This window comes from Thamnophis sirtalis, unplaced genomic scaffold, assembly GCF_051295495.1.
Source record: "Thamnophis sirtalis isolate CommonGarterSnake01/CBP01778 unplaced genomic scaffold, rThaSir2_p1.2 scaffold_5, whole genome shotgun sequence".
NCBI lineage: Eukaryota > Metazoa > Chordata > Lepidosauria > Squamata > Natricidae > Thamnophis > Thamnophis sirtalis.
This window is the reverse complement of record NW_028261385.1, coordinates 110,770,008-110,790,107: the sequence shown is the minus strand read 5'-3', so window position 1 is coordinate 110,790,107 and position 20,100 is coordinate 110,770,008. Positions and strand designations below refer to the sequence as shown.

At 39.7% G+C, this 20,100-nt stretch overlaps 1 protein-coding gene across 2 annotated transcripts; it reads right to left on the bottom strand.

The window, feature by feature from the left end:
* Positions 1-5: 5 nt before the first annotated feature.
* On the bottom strand, positions 6-19,914 carry EXOSC8 (exosome component 8). Of its 2 annotated transcripts, XM_014057805.2 has the most exons (12): positions 19,801-19,914; positions 19,179-19,288; positions 15,036-15,072; positions 14,490-14,553; positions 12,936-13,009; positions 11,450-11,495; positions 11,258-11,363; positions 8,787-8,832; positions 2,875-2,971; positions 2,320-2,437; positions 451-557; positions 6-176 (listed from the first exon to the last, which is right to left on the bottom strand). In XM_014057805.2, exons 2-12 carry the CDS (start codon positions 19,205-19,207, stop codon positions 70-72), a joined length of 831 nt encoding a protein of 276 aa, XP_013913280.1. In that variant the 5' UTR covers positions 19,208-19,288; positions 19,801-19,914; the 3' UTR covers positions 6-69. The 2 variants fall into 2 exon arrangements, with proteins under 2 accessions (XP_013913280.1, XP_013913279.1); XM_014057804.2 differs by lacking the exon at positions 19,801-19,914 and having other exon boundaries at positions 19,179-19,386.
* Between the last annotated feature and the right edge of the window lie 186 nt (positions 19,915-20,100).

The following is a 20,100-nucleotide window of genomic DNA, read 5'->3' as shown; positions in this document are numbered from 1 at the left end:
CTTCATAAATGTAGTATGTTTATTAAGGTAATGGTTTCATGAACAAATAGTAAATACACCTCTTACTAATTATACATTTTTTATTATTTTATCCATTAGTTTCTGTACTTCTTTATGTCGTGCTTTTGCCCGACTGATACAGTCTTGAAGCTTTGCTTCTGATATTGTGCTTCCACCTTAAAAAGAAACAGAAAACAAGGATACAATGTATTTAATACTGTCTGAGCTTTTGAATTGCCCATTAAATTACATCCATATGCTTGTAATTAACCAAATGTTTTTACTAGAATTAACTTCAACAGGACATTCTCATGATTGAAAAATTCTTTTTGTGACCCTGTAATCCCTTAATTAGGTGTAGAGACTAGATACTCCTGGATGGCATCTACAAAATTAAAACTAAATTAGAACATTGGAAAATATGAATTCTTAATAATTTAGTATTAATACCTGGTTTATGAACAGAACACAGTTTGTTGTCTTCGATAGTCACAATAGTTAAAGTCCCAGATGCCAAGTCTTCTTCTTCTGCAGTTGGGTCAACTACCACTAGTGTGCTGTTGAAGATATATACACATGTGCCAAAATTTAACCTTTCTGCGATTTTTTTAATCCATAACAATTATATATATTTACTGTTCAATTAGACAATAGTGCATGTAAGAAGCAACATTAAAAAGCATCATCACGTTCCTTTGTTCAATTATGTACTATTCAGACCACCTGGATTATTGCTGGCATAAGCATCAATGCTGAAGCCTTTTTCAATTTAATTCAAAGACTTCTAAAGAAATTTAGGCAATAAGGATTTCTTCAATCTGTGCCTGACTCTGAGTGAAAAATAATTAAATTGATCCTCTCAGAAAAACAGCTGGAAGTTTATCAGAGCAACTACTATCTTAGCCATACTCACTATTCGACATAGACCCATTTTCATGTATATAAATTTTTTCTGTTCAGAGAGATTTCATTTTAAGTGCATGCATATAGTGTTTTTTATTTCTTCCTCTCCATTTCCATCATTTATAAATGCTATAATGACATTCAGAGAACTTTCCTGAATTGAATACAAGATAAGAAGACCAGAAGACAAGCTCAGGATCCAAATGGATCTTGACAGACTTCAACAATGGGCTCTATCCAATAAAGTGAAATTTAATGTGGTGAAAAGCAAGGTTTTACACTTAGGAAGGAGAAAACAAGGGATGAAAACTAATAAAGGACAGAAGCAACCTGGAATTAAGGAGAAACTTTCCAACAATGAGAACAATTAACCAGTGGAACAACTTGCTTTCAAAATTTGTGGGTACTTCATCACTGAAAGTCTTTTAAGAAGAGATTGGGCAGCCATTTGTTTAAAATGGTATAGGGCAGTGATGGTGAACCTTTTTTGGTTCCCGTGCCAAAAGCGGAGGGAGCGCAGGGGGTCATGCTCGGGCATGCCATACACAATACTTTGCATGCGACCCTCCCCCCATGCACGTATGCACACCCGACCAGCCCTCCCCAGGCTTCAGAGGCTTTCTAGGAGCCTAGGAAGGGTGAAAACAGCCCCTCCCCCCCAATGCCCTCCGGAGGCCTCAGGAGCTTCCATGGAGGCTCCCGAGGGCGAAATACACACCTACAGACAAACCGGAAGTGGACTTCCGGTTTGCTCATAGGGTTGTTTTTTGCTCTCCGGAGCCTTCAGTGAAGCCTCCTGAAGGCTCTGGAGGGCAAAAAACGGACCTACGGACAAACCAGAAGTTCGGGAATTGTAACTTCCGGTTTGTCCGTTGGTCCGTTTTTCGCCCTCGGGAGCCTTCAGAGGCCTTCAGGCGGCCACCCTAGGCATACAGCTGATGCTAGGGCGTTCCTTTCAATATGTATTCCTTGTTTAGTGTCTGCTTAGTCTCTTGTAATCCCTTCCTCTCCAAAGAATGTAAATACAAAGATTAATCCCCTTCTTGCTAATTATCCTAGCACCAGGGTGCATGCTCCAAAGAGCAGGGGAGTGGGGGGGGGGGGAAGAAAAGCTAAAACAACATTGCAAGCAGTAGTGTTTGCATGATTTTTCACTTGGCGACCGCATCACTTGATGACTGGATTGCTGGTCCCAATTGTAGTTGCTAAATGTGGAATACCCAGATAGCAGAAACAATTTTCATGGATTTTTAAGTGAATCTCCCTCCCTCTGCTCACACCATGTTCTTTTGGAGTACTAGAGGGCTCCCAAAGGAAGAAGCAGCCAAGTATTTTTTGCTAGTACAGCTGCTCAAATCGGGGGTTATCTGGTAACATGGTATTGTTTATTATAATCTGCACATATACTCCACTTACTCAAACAACACAAATGATGTTGCCACTGGGTGCTTTTTAATAGTCAAAGGATTCTTCTCTTTCAAATTAACTTCCACCAAACCAGTTTCTGCATTTATTGCAACAACAGGCAAAAGCACTGAAATAACAAAGAATAGATATGAAAAAAGCAAGACTGGAAAATTGTTTGATACAGCACATTTTTATAAAGAAAAATAGAGGTATCCTCAAATAAACACAATATAGTGATAGAAATGTAATAAGTAGCTTTTGATTTAAAAATATTCAGAACAAGGCAATCCTGTGAATTGTGTCCTTTCTAACAACAACATTTAGAGTATTTGGCCATTTGGGCAAATTGTTCAAAAAAATTGATAAGGGAAATAGCAATGACTGTAGGATATCTTTTTATCCCAGACCGATTCGTACCTCATCTAACTTCTGTAGATAAGCCAGTACATTTGTCAAACCCTGGTTGCCATTACAATTGCTGTTTTCCTCCAATCCAATTTAGTGCTAAATCTGCACTGTATTTAAAGTTTAAAGTAAATCTCAAAGTATATGAACATAACTTACCATTTTTCAGAGCTGCTAAGAAAGCACACATGCAGGCGTCGAGAATATTTCCATCATAGTCCAAGCATATAATGTCACAATATAGAACCCATACAATCTAAAGAAATAAGACCTGCTGATGTAAATACTGGAAAAGCTTTCACATGCATAAAAAATTATTTTAAAATATTTGTCTAAGTCAGCATGTTATTTCATATCACATTGTTTGAAATCTGTTATCAGTAATACAGAAATGATTCACTCATTCTAGCCGAATGACAGAAAGCGAAAAAGGGGGTCAATTTAATAATGGCCAATTTATACATGTACGTACTAGAGCATAACCACTAGAACAGCTCAATATTACCAAATCATACAGGAAGGAAGGAAGGAAGTTTTAAAAATATTGTTCATTAAGACCTCAACAACTATCGTCCAATTAAAACTAAACAGTCATTTTTGGTGTGCCCAAAAATGACTGTTCGGGCCAATTTGGGCACAGAATATCCTGGCACATGTTGAACAAATGTGTAATTTGCTATTGTTGCACCGATAGTTCTAGAGTTGTGTATTTTATAGATATGTTGTGCTTCCATTGTGTGCCTTACTTTACATGCTGAACAACCTCCTATGAATATAGCAATTTTGTTTTTGGATTATTTCTTCTGCCCTCCATGTGTTTTCCAGCAGAATTTCCCAAAAACTGCTTGGATATGCTTTCATCTAGGTTAAGGATAACATAATCTGTCGTCAGGTCTGGGCTCGGTTTGAACTTGCATTCCAGCAGTATATAGATCAATAGCAGATTTGCTCTAGAGCAGGGGTGTCAAACTCGATTTCATTGAGGGCCACATCAGGGTTATGTTTGACTGTGGGGTGTTTGTGTGGCCAGGGGGAGTGGCCAACTTGATGTTACTAGTGATGGGGGCGCCTTTAGTGGCCCAAGCGCTCTGTCAGCAAAAATGGGCTCCCAATCTCCATTTTCAGCTGCAACAGCCTCCTACAACCTGCTGCCAGTGAAAATGGAGTGGGCCTCCCGAGTGCAGAGGCACTGCAAGCCAGTCCTTCTCTGTTTCCAGGGCAGCCCCACAGGCCAGTTCTAAGCGCTCTGTGGGCCAGATCCGGCCCACACCCAGGGGTGTGTTTGACACCCCTGCTCTAGAGAGAACATAGTATTTGGTATTTCATATAGCCATCTGATGCCTAATATTCTGCAAAGACTAGACATGTAAAAATGGTTAAGCTATTTTGCTTGCCTTTAATACACAGTCCACATTTCACAGGCATACCAAAGAACAATGAGCACAACAGCTCTGTAGACATTCAATTTTAATTCCTTGATGTTCCCATACAATGGAACACAATCTACAAAAGCAAAACTTACCTTTGTTATTTTGCAGTTGATTTCTAAATGGTCACTATGTGAGAGTGGATACTGTCAAGGTAATTGAAATGGGGTAGTTCCTTTCTTTGTGATTGGGCTCTGTGTATGGTACGTGACATGATTTTTTTTTATTTTATTTTTTTGCTAAACGAGAAAGATAAGTGAGTTTCATCCTATTTTACAATCTTTCTTGCCACAGTTATTAAGTGAATCACTGCAGTTACGCTAATAACATGGTTGGAAAGTGAACCTGGCTTCCCCACTGACTTTGCTTGTCATAGGGTAGAATTTTGATCACATAACCATGGGGATGCTGCAACAGTTGTAAGTGAACAATTGTCATAAGTCACTTCTTTCAGTGCTGTTGTAATTTTGAATGGACACTAAATGAATGTCAAATGCAGGGGAAATCAGGCAATTCAAATTAGTATAAAGATTTATTGCAAGCTTAAGCTCTCTACAAGAATCTCACCAACTAGCAGTCAAGGGAAATAAGCAAGCGGTTCAAGGTGGGCTTTGTGACTTAAGACACATTTTACCCCTCTCTTGGGCTCAGCCTGGTCATTTCCTACAATGAATGGTTGTAAGTCGAAGACTATCTGTATTAGATTTGTGTGCCACCCATCCTGTCTAGAAACAACTCTGGGCAGCTTACAAACATTAAAAACAGGTAAACATTAAAATAATTTAAAAATTAGATAGTGTTTAAAGTCACCTCAGATTGTCTTCCCATCCATTCTGTAATTAAGGCTGATTTCAGCATCATTCAACATTACAATTAACAGGCTGAACCGTGTGGTTACAAGTACACAGACCCGTTTAAAAACAATTGGTGACTGGGAATGTCTTGAGATTCTACACTTCTACCCTTGATGGATCTGACCTATCATCTGAATGAATTTGGCAGGGCATCTGAGCTTTGACATGATCCTCTACAAGCCTTGATGTTTCATAGCATCGAAGGCTTATGTAAGGTCAACAAAGGGTTGTATAGAGTTCACAATTCTGCTTCTGACATTTCTCCTGAAGTTAGTGTGTCAATAGACTCATGATCTGTGGAAGTCATACCGTAACTCTTGCAACAAGCCCAGCTCCAGATTAGCCACCAGAAGATTTAGCAGAACTCTTGCAAGGACTTTTCCTGCAATACAGAGCAGCAAAATTCTTCCGTAGTTGTTGCATACTTGCTAATTGTCCCTTTTTGTAGATGTATATAACGGATGCATCATTACTGAGAAATGGATCCTTACTTCCATAAAGACTGGAACAACTCAGTGATTTTTTCTAAAAGTACAGGATCACCAACTTTGTATATCACTTCAGGTATGGTGTCTGCCCGAGCCTTTGTCATGCTGCTTGCTGAGTAGAGAGCCCTAGCATCTTCAGTCACAGTTTCTGTGACTTCAACTACTATTAGTATGTCACTGGGGAATCTTGTCCATTGCCACATCATTAATAGATGGGTCAAGTTGAGGATGCCTTCAAAACGTTCAGCATGGAGATGCTCCTAGTGAGCAAATTGAGATTCTGTGTTTTGCATAGGATGTAGTCCCAAAGGTGCTTTTTCAAGAGGCAACTGGATTTCCTGGTTTTTCTCTTAAGAAGTTTCGCTTCTCATCCAAGATGCTTCTTCAGCTCTGAGGACATAGTGGCTGAAAGGCAGCTGGATGTGAGATCCAGACTGCAGGTAATTCTCTCTAAAAAGACAGATCTTAAGATTGCTCTCATGTATTCTAGATAGCTGGGGATTTTTTTCATGAATTGACAGCAGAAACAGGATTTTGCAGCTGCTCGCATTCAGCTCAGAATTGCAGAGCCTAACATGTTCTGAGCCATTAATGTAGCCTTTTTTAAGGACTCAAAATTCAACCTAGTCTTAATTTTTTGATCATCTTGAAATTTAATTTTCTTTTTATTACCCCTTCAAGACTGAAAAGCCTTTAGAACTTGCAAGCTTTGCAGGGTAACAAGAACTCTGAGAGAAGACAGATAGAAGAAAGTAGATGTTAGAACTTGATGTATGGAATTTAAAGATTGCTGGGAGAAAAAAGAAAATACTTTGCTTTGTAAATATTTAATTGGTTTTAATGGGCATATCTATTTTAGTACTTCTGACATATAAATAAGGAATTATTATTTCTGGTAATGTTTAATTGTAATTTTTGCAAGGTTTAATTGTTAATTGAAATTAGATTTTGATTATTATAGAGAAGAATTCACGATTAGGTTTTAAATAGAAGTGGGGATATATATTCATACTGTTAGATGTTTGTTTACCTTGTTACTTTTCCTTGTATTTCCTCTGCTTTGGCATTCAATCAGGCATTGTGCATTTTACACAGCTTATTTTGGACTATCCTACATGCACGGTTAAAGCCATTTTCTTGGTAACAGTTCTGGTGGACATTATGAAGGTGATGTTTTTTAACAACCCTCTTATCTCCTCATCATTTTCCTTGAATTATCATGCTGCTTGGTGAGTAGAGAATCCTAGAATTTTCAGTGCAGATAAATGAAAAGGATTCCTGAAAACATTTCCAGTTGTCCTCAGGACTGCCAGCAAGATGTATGATAGCAAGCTTAGTCTCTAATCCAATGCTGAAACCTTGCTGGGGTTCTTCAGCCTGGCTACGTTAATTCTTTTCATGGCCTTCTGGTCCTCTCTTGGGTCTGATATGGAGCATCATTTTGGAGATGAGCCTGAGATTTAGCCAATAGTCAGTAACACACATGGGTTTGGTCACTCTGATATCCTGTCTTTTTTTCTGACGATGTAGTCAGTTAAAATGCCAATGCTTAGAGTGGGAGTGCACCTAGGAGGTCCGGTTACAGGTAGTCAGACAGAAAATTATATTGCTGTTGAGGAGGTCATGTGCTGCAATGGACTTCAGTAAGAGTAGAACATTAATGTTAAAGTTGCCTACTCTATATCTCCCAATGACTCTGTGCCAGGCTGCAGAATCACATCCTATTCTTGTGTTAAAAGTTGCCGAGCAATATCAGCTTGTTGATTCTGCTCACTGCTGATAGCAGGATATCTAATTCTTCATAGTATCCATCTTTCATCTCATCGGAATTGGTCATTGTGGGGGCATAGGCACTGATCAGGGTGACTTGACTTTTATTCTGTAGCAGAAGTTGCAGTGTCATGGGCCAGTTGTTCACACCCTTGGAGAGAATAATAAGTTTCCAATCAAGATGTCTCTTTAAGGTAAGTCCAATTCCAGCATTGCAACTATAATCACAGTCACAACTGTCCCAGAAAAAAACTGTATCTACCACCAATTTCAGTCAGTTGATCTTTATTGGCAAAACAAATCTCATTCAGGCCTCCAATGTCAATGTTGTATCTTTCTTTGGCAATTAAAGCTGTTCTTCTCTCTGGTGTGTCTGCCATCAAGTTGTTCAGAAGTGTGTACATGCTCCAAGTACCAATGATAAGCAGCATCACTTGCATTTTGTGTGTGTTTGACTGCCAAAGTGGGATCCTGCAGCCCTGGTAAACTGGCCAGGATGTAGTCAATGTTTTAGAGTACCTTTTCCTCATACTGCAGAGATGAGGAATACATTCCTAGAGAGGGCTGCTCAGTCCCCTGGAGAGATGGTGTGCTCAAAAACTGGCCATTAAACTTGAGTCTCCTGTGTGCAGATCTATGATCACAGCTCCTAGTGTATCCACATCTACTGCTCTGTCATTCACTCATTATCACCCATGTACTTTATAAAGAGTGATGACAATAATGGTGTTCAGACTAGCACATAATATGGATTAAAATGAGGGAGAGGCATGCAGTGTCTGTTCATTCTCTCTTTCCAATTCCCATCTATGTCCAGTGGCAAGATACAGTCAAAACAACTGGAAATGGGACTAGACGTAGCGGGTGACCAGAATATATTCTGTGCCTTGTCCTGTTCTTCATGTTCCATAATACTTTCAGAGACCATGAGAATTAGTCCTTCCAGTGTTCTCATCAGCTCAATCTGGAGTTTGTCTTCACATGCTGGAATAGGCAGTTGTCTGTCTCACCAAGGGCTTAAGACACATTAGCTCCCCTCATCAGGTTTAGCCAGTTTATCAAAGCTGTTGCCAGTGTTCAAAACAGGAAATTAGCCAAAGAAGCAATTGGCCCAATGGACCAAGATGGATGCTCAAGAAGTAAGAAAACAAATTGTTGCCCTCAATGCAGGAAAGATACTGACTACATCAGGAAGCAAAGCAGAGCAGCAGCAATGAAATAATGAGAAGTTATTCTAGGATATTTTAAGCAGCTACACAATGCCAAACCACCGCAATGCCCTTATCCAGCTATTGCACATTTACATCTGTATTAATGTGTATGATTCTATTTACCACATTTGAAATGTGCTCAACAAAACATATTCAGTGCAAGCAAAGTGTTAACTGCAGTCCAGCTTCAACCTTGTTTAGAAGCAAAGGTTGCTTCAAAGCGTGCAGGATAAAATAAAATCATATTTCATATCTCGTTGGAATTTTTAGTTTAGGAGCATCTCAGCTTCTTACAATGCTTAGAATAAAATGTTTACTCACCTTTCCATCTAAAATGCATAGATCTTCTTTCGTTATCATCTGTGAACTGAAATAATGGCATAATGAAGAGGACATTCCATTTATCCCCAATTCGGCTTCTTTCTTTCTTTCTTTCTTTCTTTCTTTCTTTCTTTCTTTCTTTCTTTCTTTCTTTCTTTCTTTCTTTATTTATTTATTTATTTATTTATTGAATTTATACTGCTGCCTCTTCACCCATGGTGACTTAAGGTGGCTTACAGAATATAAAACCACATTTCAAACAATAAAAACTAACAAAAAGAATCAAATAAATATAGTGCAATATATATAGTGCAATATAACAAAATCACCCCTTGCAACAGCAGATTACACAAGCCATTTAATGGCCTCCATCCCACTCTGGGTTCCCCAGGCCCACTGGCAGAACCAGCATCTTCAGCACCTTCTCTAAGAGTATCAGAGAGGAGGCTTCCCTGAAGGCTCCAGAGGGCAAACTGGAAGTCTGTTCCTAAAATTCCGGTTTATCCATAGGGCCGCTTTTTGCGCTCCAGAGGCTTCAAGGCATTAGCAAAAATATTACATCCTTTACTGAAAAGGCGATGAAACAATGGAGAACTAAGTTGACAGTAGGGAATGAGAACTAAGGAATGGTTAATATCAAGCGAGGAATTTTCCAGGGTGATTCACTTTCGCCTCTTCTCTTCATCATCGCCATGATCCCACTATCAGTAATCTTTAAAAAAAAATGAAATTAGGCTACCAAACAGCCAAAGAAGCTGAAAAAAAATCGCATTTATTATATATGGATGATTTGAAACTCTATGGAAGGTCAAAAATTAGAAATCCAATCACTGACAAATACAGTCCGAGTATTCAGCACCGATATTTCAATGCAGTTTGGCATGGAAAAATATGCCACTGTATCCATAAAAAGGGGCAAAATCACTACGTGAAGGAATTAGAATGCCCAATGGCCAACTAATTAAATGCAACGAAATTGAAGCCTACAAATACTTAGGCATTCTGCAGTTGGATAACATCAAACATGGAGAAGTAAAAACTATTGTCAGGAGATAGTACACCAACAGAGTTAGGAAAATTTTGAAATCTAAATTGAATGGTGGAAATACAATCAAGGCCATGAATACCTGGGCAATACCAGTTATAAGATACACAGCTGGTATAGTTAACTGGACACAAGCAGATTTGGACATTTTGGACCGAAAAACCAGGAAACTAATGACAATGCACTACAGTTTACATCCACGTGGTGACACTGATAGACTATACCTGCCCCGAAAATCAGGTGGCACAGGATTATTACAAGTGAAGCAAATAGTTGAAGAAGAAAAACATGCACTGGCTGATTATTTAAAAGAAAGTCAAGAACAAAAATCTACTGAAGATCCAACAGACGAAACAAGAATACAGAAAAAATGTGATAAAATCAAGAATGGAGAGTTGGCAGAACAAAGCATTGCATGGCCTATTTCTGGGAAAAATAAAAGATAAAATGGATAGTGAAAAACTTGGTTATGGTTAACAACAGGTATATTAAAGAAAGAAACAGAGTCACTAATCCTGGCTGCGCAAGAACAAGCTATCCGCACAAATGCCATTAAGCCCAAAATCGAAAAATCCTCTGATGATGCTAAATGCAGACTTTGCAAAGAAGTTGATGAAACTGTTGATCACATACTCAGCTGCTGTAAAAAAATCACGCAGACTGATTATAAATTGCGGCACAATTCAGTAGCACAAATGATCCATTGGAATTTGTGCAAAAATTATAATATTAAAACAACAACAAACTGGTGGGAACATAAGCCTGAAAAAGTCACCAAAAACCAGATGATCAAGATCTTATGGGATTTTCATATTCAAACGGACAAAATACTGGCGCTTAACACACCAGACATCACACTGGTTGAGAAAAATAAGGTTACAATCATAGACATCGCAATACTAGGTGATAGCAGGGTCGACAAGAAGGAACATGAAAAAATCGTGAAATACCAGGACTTAAAAATCGAAATTCAACGATTATGGCACAAACCAGCAGTGGTAATTCCAGTGGTAAGCGGCACACAGGGTGCTATTCCAAAAGCACTGGAATTACATTTAAAAGTTTAAAATTGACAAAATCACCATCAGTCAAATGCAAAAAACTGCACTGCTTGGATCCACACGCATATTACGAAAATACGTTACGACGTCCTAGGCTCCTGGGTGGGCCCGACTAGTAATCAATGCCAAATCCGACGAAACAACTGGCCGCTGTGATACAATTCTGTTGTTGCGATAATAATAATATCTTGAAAACCAGTGTGCTGTCTCTCCGCTTTTTCAACCCATGTTCTCTACAGACTACATATGGCAGCTTCCCCAGCTGCCCTACCAATCTTAGAGCTGTCCAGCTGCTTGCCTGTCTGTCTATTTATTATAGCTGCCCCACTCCAAAAGACTCTGATATTGAAGTCTAAATTTCTTACTTTTCAATGATATCAGCAATAAATTGACTAGCAGCCTGAGCCTCTTCACATGGAGGTCCAGGTCGAAATCTTGATGAACAAAGTGGAGGAAGATCTACATTGGGAACTATATAAATAGAGAAATAATCATAAATATTATCTGCATGATAGTAATGTCATATTTGAAGAAAAAAATGAATAAATAAAGCTTACTGATATATCCCTTGTTACTGGACTCAACAGTGGGTGCTGCAAATTCCTGTACATAATGTATAGTTGGGGAAGAGCAAAATATAAGAATTAGAAGTTGGTTTAGAAATAATATATATGCAACTTGTAAAGTCAACACACACATTTTGCCTGAATTTTGATGTGTTTTATTATTTATTAAAACAAAATATTAACTGAATACATTAGTTACACAGCTCAGTTTCTAAGGCTGAATGTGGCAGGAAGTTGGTGGTATTGTCCAAGCCAAAACTAGTGAGGACAAAGTCTGAATTCCTACTAATTCTTTTGTGCATGCTCATTTTTGATTTCTCTCAAATGCTTTCCTTTCTCGTATACTACAAAGTAACTATTGGAACATAAATCTACATCACAATAAAACATAGCTGAAAAGTCAATTCTCGAAATAGAGATAGTATATCATCCAGCAACACTGCAAAGGGACGTGAGTAAACTGGTAAATCTACTACTTCATATATTCAGTATGAAGAATATTTCATATCATATTTAACAATATCAGAATTTGGAATATCTCACTAAAAATTTCTACAGTTGCCATACTGGTTAGTGCATCCTTATTTTAGAAGAAAAGTTACTTTCTTTCCATTGTAGTTTTTCCTTTATTTTCCATTTTATATTCCTTTATTTTTCTCTGTATTACTTTTCCCTTAGTATATTTTCCTTACTTGTTCTTGCAATAGGCAGAGGATTAAGCTCCAAAAGATTTTTTAAAGTACTTTAGAGATTAAGATTTCCTATTAGAGCTAAAGAAAAGAATCTTTCCAAAAAGATACTCATAGTATAGGTAGTTCTCTCTTACCAACAGTAATTGGGATCTGAATTTCCAATGCAGTAAAAAAAAGTGACCATCCTGCTTAGAGATGGCAATCCCAGAAATTTATTTTCCTATCATTAAGTGAAAATTTCAAGTCATTAATCAAGAGCCTCACATAACTGACTTGTGTCTTCCTGCCCACTTTCCAGAAGCAAAATCAATGGGGAAGCCAGCTGGAAGTTGCAAATCCCAAATGGTTTGCAAGGACTACAAAGTGAGGTCGCAGGGTTACTGCAAGCAATGCGTGTGGGCTGATGAGGGGCTGTTGAAGTACAAACATATTAAGGAGGACAAGATCCTGGTATTTCATAATCTGTACTGGGGCTCCTTGGGAGAAAAAGCTACTTACAACCTTTTCTGCCGGCTTCTCCATTGACTTGTTAATGGGAAGCTGACAAGAAGGTAACAAATGGTGATTTATGTGACTGCAGGATGTTGCAAATGTTTAATTGTGAGATGGTTGCACCTGGATTATGATCATATGACTCTGGGGATGATGCGATGGTTGGAATTTTGAGGGCTGGTTATAAGCATCACTGATTTAGCACCTTTGCAATTTTGAATGGGGGCTGAACAAGTGGTCATTAACAGAGGGCTCCCTGTATTAACTTTAAAAATATATATCCATGAACTTACTGCTTTTATGCCGCACATCACTGTAGTATTTCCTAACTTCAAAAGTGCAGAGCCATCTGCAGTTGTAATTGAACCTAAAGAAAGAAAAAAAAACTTCATAAAATCTACTTAAGAAAATATGTAAATGTTACATTGATGCATTCAAAATAAAAACCAGTGGTTCAGGGTGGATTTGATTTAAATCAAGTCAGCTTAAATCACTAGTAAAAAGGCTTGATTTAAATCAACTCAATTTAAATCATAATTTTTAAAGAGCAACTGTCATCTCTGTCCCGCAGCGGCTCCTTCTCTGACCTGCTGTTGACTCACTGACAGTCTCATTCACTTTAATGGGTCAGCTGGCGATGCGGCAGTGACACACAGGGTGAGGAACGTCGCAGGCAGCAGGTGAGTGAATGCCCGCTAACAGGCGCTGCCATATTGGATCTGAAACCAATCGTAATCACACAGAGCACTTCGGCCGAACTGACCCGATCGGTTTACTTGCGCAAAGCCTTGCAGCCAGAGCTGCGGAATAGGCTTGATTTATCAATACGAGATTCCTCTGTTGTTGAATAAGCCCTAAAGGTAAGAGGATTGTCCTTACAGAAGCAGAGGCTGGGCCTGTAGGGCAATGCCCAGAGACCAGTGGCAGACAATCTCAGACCACCAATACAAACTGCAGTCTCCAGAACTCACAGAAGTTGAAAAGCAGTCAGCATGGGATGAAGAAAGGAGTGGATAACACAACCATCCCAGAGTGGACTGAGTCGGAAAGCTGGGTGGGGCCACTCACAAGGCGGGTTATATAGGCAGATAATTAATTAATAATCAGACAGTCTATAATCAGAGCATGGACCGTGTTAACCCATTCATGGATACTATCTCCACCTTTATTGAGAAGAGCCAATTTCTATAGTTAAACCAGATGTTGTGACGGTTCCACCACAAAACCGCGGAGGACAAAATCGCGCTCGACAAAAGCGCGCATTTGACATTATCACAGCGCGACGAAAACATCGCGCTGTGATCGAAAAATGTAAAAATAAAGCGAAAACCTTACCCTAACCCCCCCAAACCTAACCCTAAACCTAACCCTAAACCTAACCCTAAACGTAACCCTTAACCTAACGCTAAACCTAACGCTAACCCTTAACCTAACGCTAAACGTAACCCTAACGCTCTAAACCTAACCCTAACCCTTAACCTAACCCTAACCCTAACCCTAACCCTTACCTTTATGTGAATTGGCTTGCTTTAATTTTAATTTTATTTCAATTTTTAATTTTTTTCATCGCGCTGTGATGACGTCAAATGCGCGCTTTCGTCGAGCGCGATTTTGTCCTCCGCAGTTTTGACGGGTCACGGTTGTGATTAGTATGAATCATTTCAACCTATAACCATAGTGGTTAGTCTTGACTCTTTTCCATATTCTTGCTTAATCAGAATATGCGCTTTATGCTATTCTTCCCATTATTTCTCAAAACAAACTCAACTACATATTGAAGACTAATATCCTACAATTAATTTGGAAAACTATGAGCAAGAATAGTTATTTAATAGTAAAGCATTTACCTATGTTGATAGTTGTGGTCCTAAATTCACCAAGGTCCCTTCCATCAGGCCGACAATTTTCTTTCTATTAGGATCACCAAATCAAGCATAAATAATTAATCTTATAACATTAGAGTAGATACATTTGAGTTTTAAAAAATCAGGATTTGACAAGCAAATTGGTATGATAGGATTCATCTAAAAACAAAGGTATGATTATTTGGATTCAAATGCAAATATGTTCAGATTAAAATAGACCTGCTAAGAAAAAGTCAGTCTCTGATAACCAAAAGTTGAACCTTCAATGCTAAAACCTTTGACAGGATTTTTTGTTTTTGTTTATTGAGGAAGTTCTGACAATGAAAATAGCCATTAAAAGACTGTGGGGACTGGGAAAATCCTGAATACAGCTTGCTTTATTCTGGTCATATTAAATCCTGTTTTAATTCAATCTGCTTCTATGGAGGTAGTGATGAGAGCCTCCAGATACTCTATGTCTATCTTCATACAAGGAGTAGGTTTGAAAAACACTTTTAATATATATAGATATATACAGTTTGTACTCACTAAGAATCTTCTGTAATATTCCAAAGGTTCTACAGTTCTAAAACAAATAGAAATTTACATAAAGCATTTTAGAAACAGACAAATCAAGTTGAACATTTTAGGATAAAAATAACATTCCCAAATGGATAGTAATTTTGAATTCCCAAAGCATCAGAAACTGTGGGACTGCCATCTGACTAGATTTGTGGGATTAATAGCAATTATTGCATCCAAAAGAAGCAAATAAGATTTTTGTGCCTATTAGGCTAACAATCTATTCTCTCAACTTTTGCCTACTGTGGCCATTAAAATCTAGTACAACTGGCTGGGTCAGAGAACAGTCAAAACCTCTTTATGTGAGCAAATTATACCATTACAGACAAATGGCTGTCCAGTCTCTACTGGAAAACTTCCAGTAAAGAAGCACCCACAATTTCTGAAGATAAGCCATTCCATTGATTAATTGTTCTCTGTTTGGAAATTTCACCTTAGTTCTCTCTTTAATAAGCTTCTACCTATTGCTTCTTGCTGCCCTCAGGCACTTCAGAGAATAGGTCAATCCCCTCTTCTCTATGATAGACTCTCAAGTACTGGAAGACAACTGTCATGTCACCCCTAGTCATTCTTGTCATTAGGCTAGACATACTTAGTACTCTTAGCTATTCATCAGAGTTTAGCCTCCAGACCGCTTATTATCTTCATTGCTCTTCTCTGCATTTTTTCCAGGATCTCATCATCTTTTTTGAAATGTGGCAATCAAGTGTGGCCTCAATAGTGCAGTACCGAATGGCACTATCACTTCTCATGATCTTGATGCTATCCTTGCAACCCAATCATGCACTGGCTTGTTTGGCAGCTGCAGCACACTGCTGGCTCATACTTAAGTGGTTGTCCACTAGGACACCTAGATCCCTCTCAGAGTTATTCTACTGAGCCAGGTACTGCCTTTTTTACATCTCTGCTTTTTTTTTTTTGCCTAGCATAGGATTTTACTTTTCTTACCATGAAACTGCATATTGTTGGATAGGACCCAGTCTAGTCTGTCAAGATTCTCTTGAATCTTAAGTCTATCTTCTAAAGTGTTAGCTATTCACTCCAATTTGATTCTGTCTGAAAATTTTATAAGATCCACTTCTTTCCTGTCATCTCGACCCCTTCCAGTCAGGCTTCAGACCTGGTTACAGCACAGAAACCGCTTTGGTCGCATTGACCGATGATCTCTGGAGAGCCAGAGATGGAGGCCATGCCTCCATCCTGGTTCTCCTTGACCTCTCGGCGGCTTTCGATGGTATCCTTCTGCGACGACTGCGGGAGGTGGGGGTGGGAGGCACCGTTTTGCGGTGGTTCTCCTCCTACCTCTCGGACAGGTCGCAGTCGGTGTTAGTTGGGGGGGAGAGATCGACCCCTAGGCCCCTAACATATGGGGTGCCGCAGGGTTCGGTCTTATCCCCCCTGCTATTCAACATCTACATGAAACCGCTGGGCGAGATCATTCGGAGGCACGGGATAAGATACCATCAATACGCGGACGATACGCAGCTGTATCTGTCCGCCCCGTGCCAACTCAATGAAGCGGTGGACGTGATGAACCGGGGTCTTGAAGCCGTTAGGGACTGGATGAGGGCTAACAAACTTGTACTCAACCCGGAGAAGACCGAGTGGCTGTTGTGTTTCCCTCCCAATAATTCGACCACTGTTCCAACACTCAGGCTGGGGGGTCAAATTTTACACCCCTCAGAGAGGGTTCGCAACTTGGGAGTCCTCCTGGATTCACAGCTGACATTCGACCATCATTTGACGGCTGTGACCAGGGGGGCATTTGCCCAGGTTCGCTTGGTACGCCAGTTGCGACCCTACCTGAACCGGGAGGCTCTCACAACAGTCACTCGGGCCCTTGTGACCTCTAGGCTGGAATACTGCAATGTGCTCTACATGGGGCTGCCCTTGAAGAGCATCCGGAGGCTTCAGCTAGTCCAGAATGCGGCCGCGCGAGTGATTGTGGGTGCGCCTCGGTTCGCCCACATAACACCTATCCTCCGCGAGCTGCGCTGGCTACCTGTTGATCTCCGGGTGCGCTTCAAGGTGCTACTTACCACTCACAAAGCCCTTCATGGTAGTGGATCTGCGTACTTGAGAGACCGCCTCCTGCCAATTACCTCCTTGCGACCGATTAGATCGCATAGATTGGGCCTCCTCCGAATTCCATCTGCCAGTCAGTGTCGACTGGCAACTACACAGAGGAGAGCCTTTTCAGTTGCAGCTCCGACCCTTTGGAACGATCTCCCCGTGGAGATTCGTACCCTCACCACCGTCCAGGCCTTCCGCACAGCCCTTAAGGCCTGGCTAGCTCATCAGGCCTGGGGATAAGATCACAACCTGCCCCCTCCCGAATATTGAATGAATGTTGTGTACTATTTTATTCTTATGTATTGTTTTTATGTTTATTGTTTCGTATTTCCCCCTCCCTTATTTTATGTAAGCCGCCCTGAGTCCCCTCAGGGAAAAGGGCGGCCTATAAGTATTAATAAAATACAAAATACTAAAAATACTAAATTTATCAATAAGCTGAGTACTGGACCTAAGACAGAACTCTGGGCACACGACTGCATGCTTCCTTCTATGTAGATGTAATTCCATTGAGACCTATCTGTTGGGTGTGGTTGGTCAGCCAACTGCAAATCCATCTGATGGTGGTACTGTCTATCCCATATTGTCACTATCTTACAATTTGACAAATGGCTTACTGAAATCTAAATAAACTGTCCACACATTTCCAGTAATTTAGTCACTTTGTCAAAAAAAGACATAAAGATCTGGCATGATCTGTTTTTGACAAACCCATGATGGCTTCTAGTAATTGTTTCTAGATGCTCACAAATGCACTGCTTGATTATCTTTTCCAAGATTTTCCCAGGTATTGATGTCAAGCTGATTGGTTCATAGTTTTGTGTAATCAGTTTTTCCCCTTTTTTTGTAGATTGGAACGACATCAGTTCTTTTCCAATCCTCTGGCAGTTCTCCCATGCTACAGGAGCCTTGAAAGTTTTGAGACCACATCTGTCAACACCTTCAGAATCCTGGAATGTAATCCATCTGATGATTTGAATTCATTTAGAATGGATAGGTGTTCTCTTATCATTCTGTTGCCCATTTTGACTTGCATTCCTATTCTGTCTATGTATCCTATTGTGCTGTTTTTGATCAGTTGGACTATTTTTCTTTTGCGTGAAGACAGATGCAAAGGATGAATTAATCAATCATGAGATATTACGGGAACAAATTGGTGGGTTGGTAATTAGGAATCACAGTATTGTGGTTACATTTCTGTCTGATAACTAATTCCACAAGGTGATAGTAGGCAATAAGGCAATGACTTTGATTCTCTGAGCAGGCAGGGTACTACAGAGTTCCATTTTTTTCCTCCCCAGCTATTTGGTGTTTGAACTAGGAGAAATCATCTAAAGATTGGAAACACTGAATCATGAACTTTCTGACAATATTACATGATCACCAAATCAGAAAGATTTAAGTAACTAAAAATAAGGCCTCTTAAAGCCCCTGAATCTCTCTTGCTAGGGGAAATTCATCTAGCTTTCCAAGTTTTTTTCTTTTAGAAAAGTTAAACACCCAGACATCTCTGAAGTAAGAAGTATTTCAAGACCAAACAGTCTTTGAGATACTGTTATATTGCTTTATTTTATATTTCTTTAATTTTTGTAATGTATTTTGATCCTGGAGGAAATATGGGCACTGAAATAACTTAAAAATGAAAACAAAAAAACTATTTTAATTGCCCCATAAAGAAGGGTTAGACTCGGTGGAACAGGAAAACACGCAAAGGTTTTGGTGAAGGAGCAGGGGACATTCTTAAACAGCCCCCTCTCAAAAAGGACATTTAAATTAAGCCAATTTCTTATTCTTTTTCATTGGTACTCTTTCACTACTGCAGGAATACATAAATCCTGCCAATCTGGATATGTCCTAAACTTGAATACAGCAGGTTGAAGGTGGGGAGAACTTCCAGAAACCAAAAAATGCCTGATCGCGAGTGGCGAGAATACCAAAATGCAAGCGCTCGCGCCCAAGACCCTCCGGAACGAGGAACGGTTTGGGCACGAGGGGAAACATTCTGCGCTCCCCGATCGGCAGGAAACCAACATTTACCTGAACGCGTCCGTTACGGTCGCCGTCATCGTCACTTCACTGGCTTCTCCGTTTAGCAACTGATATAGACTAAAAACAGTCCAGCTGCGGAAGGCGCTACTAAATCGAGTCTGCCATGTAAATTAGAATTAGGAAAAGGAGAGATTGGCACATTGTCGGCAGTTTCGGCAAAAACGAAAGTGAGCGGTCTCCCAGATGGTAATGGTAACTAGGTTAAAAAAAAATACTTACCTAATTTTCTGAATTCGATATTGCGAGAATCTTACAGTTTCCCTTATACATATAAGTAAAGAAATACATCAATTCTGCATAGTTTGATTAATTTGATTACTTGGATGGAGGATGATCTCTTGGATGAAAAGCTACGCTGATTTTTTTTTAAAAAATAGGAGGTTGCAAACCACTTCCGTGATTATTGCTAAGATTATTATACAGAGGCGCCTTAATGTCAAATCACGAATCGATTCGAAGGAAACTTGGTTTGTCTACAGGAAGATCGGCCGCATAAACCTGTCTTCTTTCACACAGCACTTTTCTAGTTTAAATAGTTTTAAAATGCTCTGCCAGTACAAATAAAACCGCTGCTTATTGACGTTATTGGCATTTTAAAGACCAGACTTAAGGTAGACTGAAATACAAAACAGCTTCTCCAATACAAAACTGTTCAAAGATTGCTGCCAAAGATCTTCATTGCCGAATCAGTGCTCACTCAAGCTAATTTCAATGCATAGAACAGAATAACAGACTTGGGAGGGACCTTGGGAGTCTTCTAGTCCCTGCTCAAGCAGGAGACCTGTGTGGCTGTCCGGTCTCTTCTTAAAAGCCTCCCGTTACGGAGGATCCATAACTTCTGTAGGCAACATATTTTAGGTAACCCCCGTGTGTTTTTCACACGACGTGAATGTGTTTACCTCCGTGAATA

Bases quoted from the DNA above. Each gene is read 5' to 3' on its own strand.
- EXOSC8 (XM_014057805.2), bottom strand. From the start codon at position 19,207: ATGACGGCGACCGTAACGGACGCGTTCAG. The intron at 13,010-14,489 runs GTAAATGCTTTA...TTCTTTCTTTAG, and splicing joins GACCACAACTATCAACATAG to GTTCAATTACAACTGCAGAT. The intron at 177-450 runs GTATTAATACTA...TTTCTTTTTAAG, and splicing joins GTGTTCTGTTCATAAACCAG to GTGGAAGCACAATATCAGAA.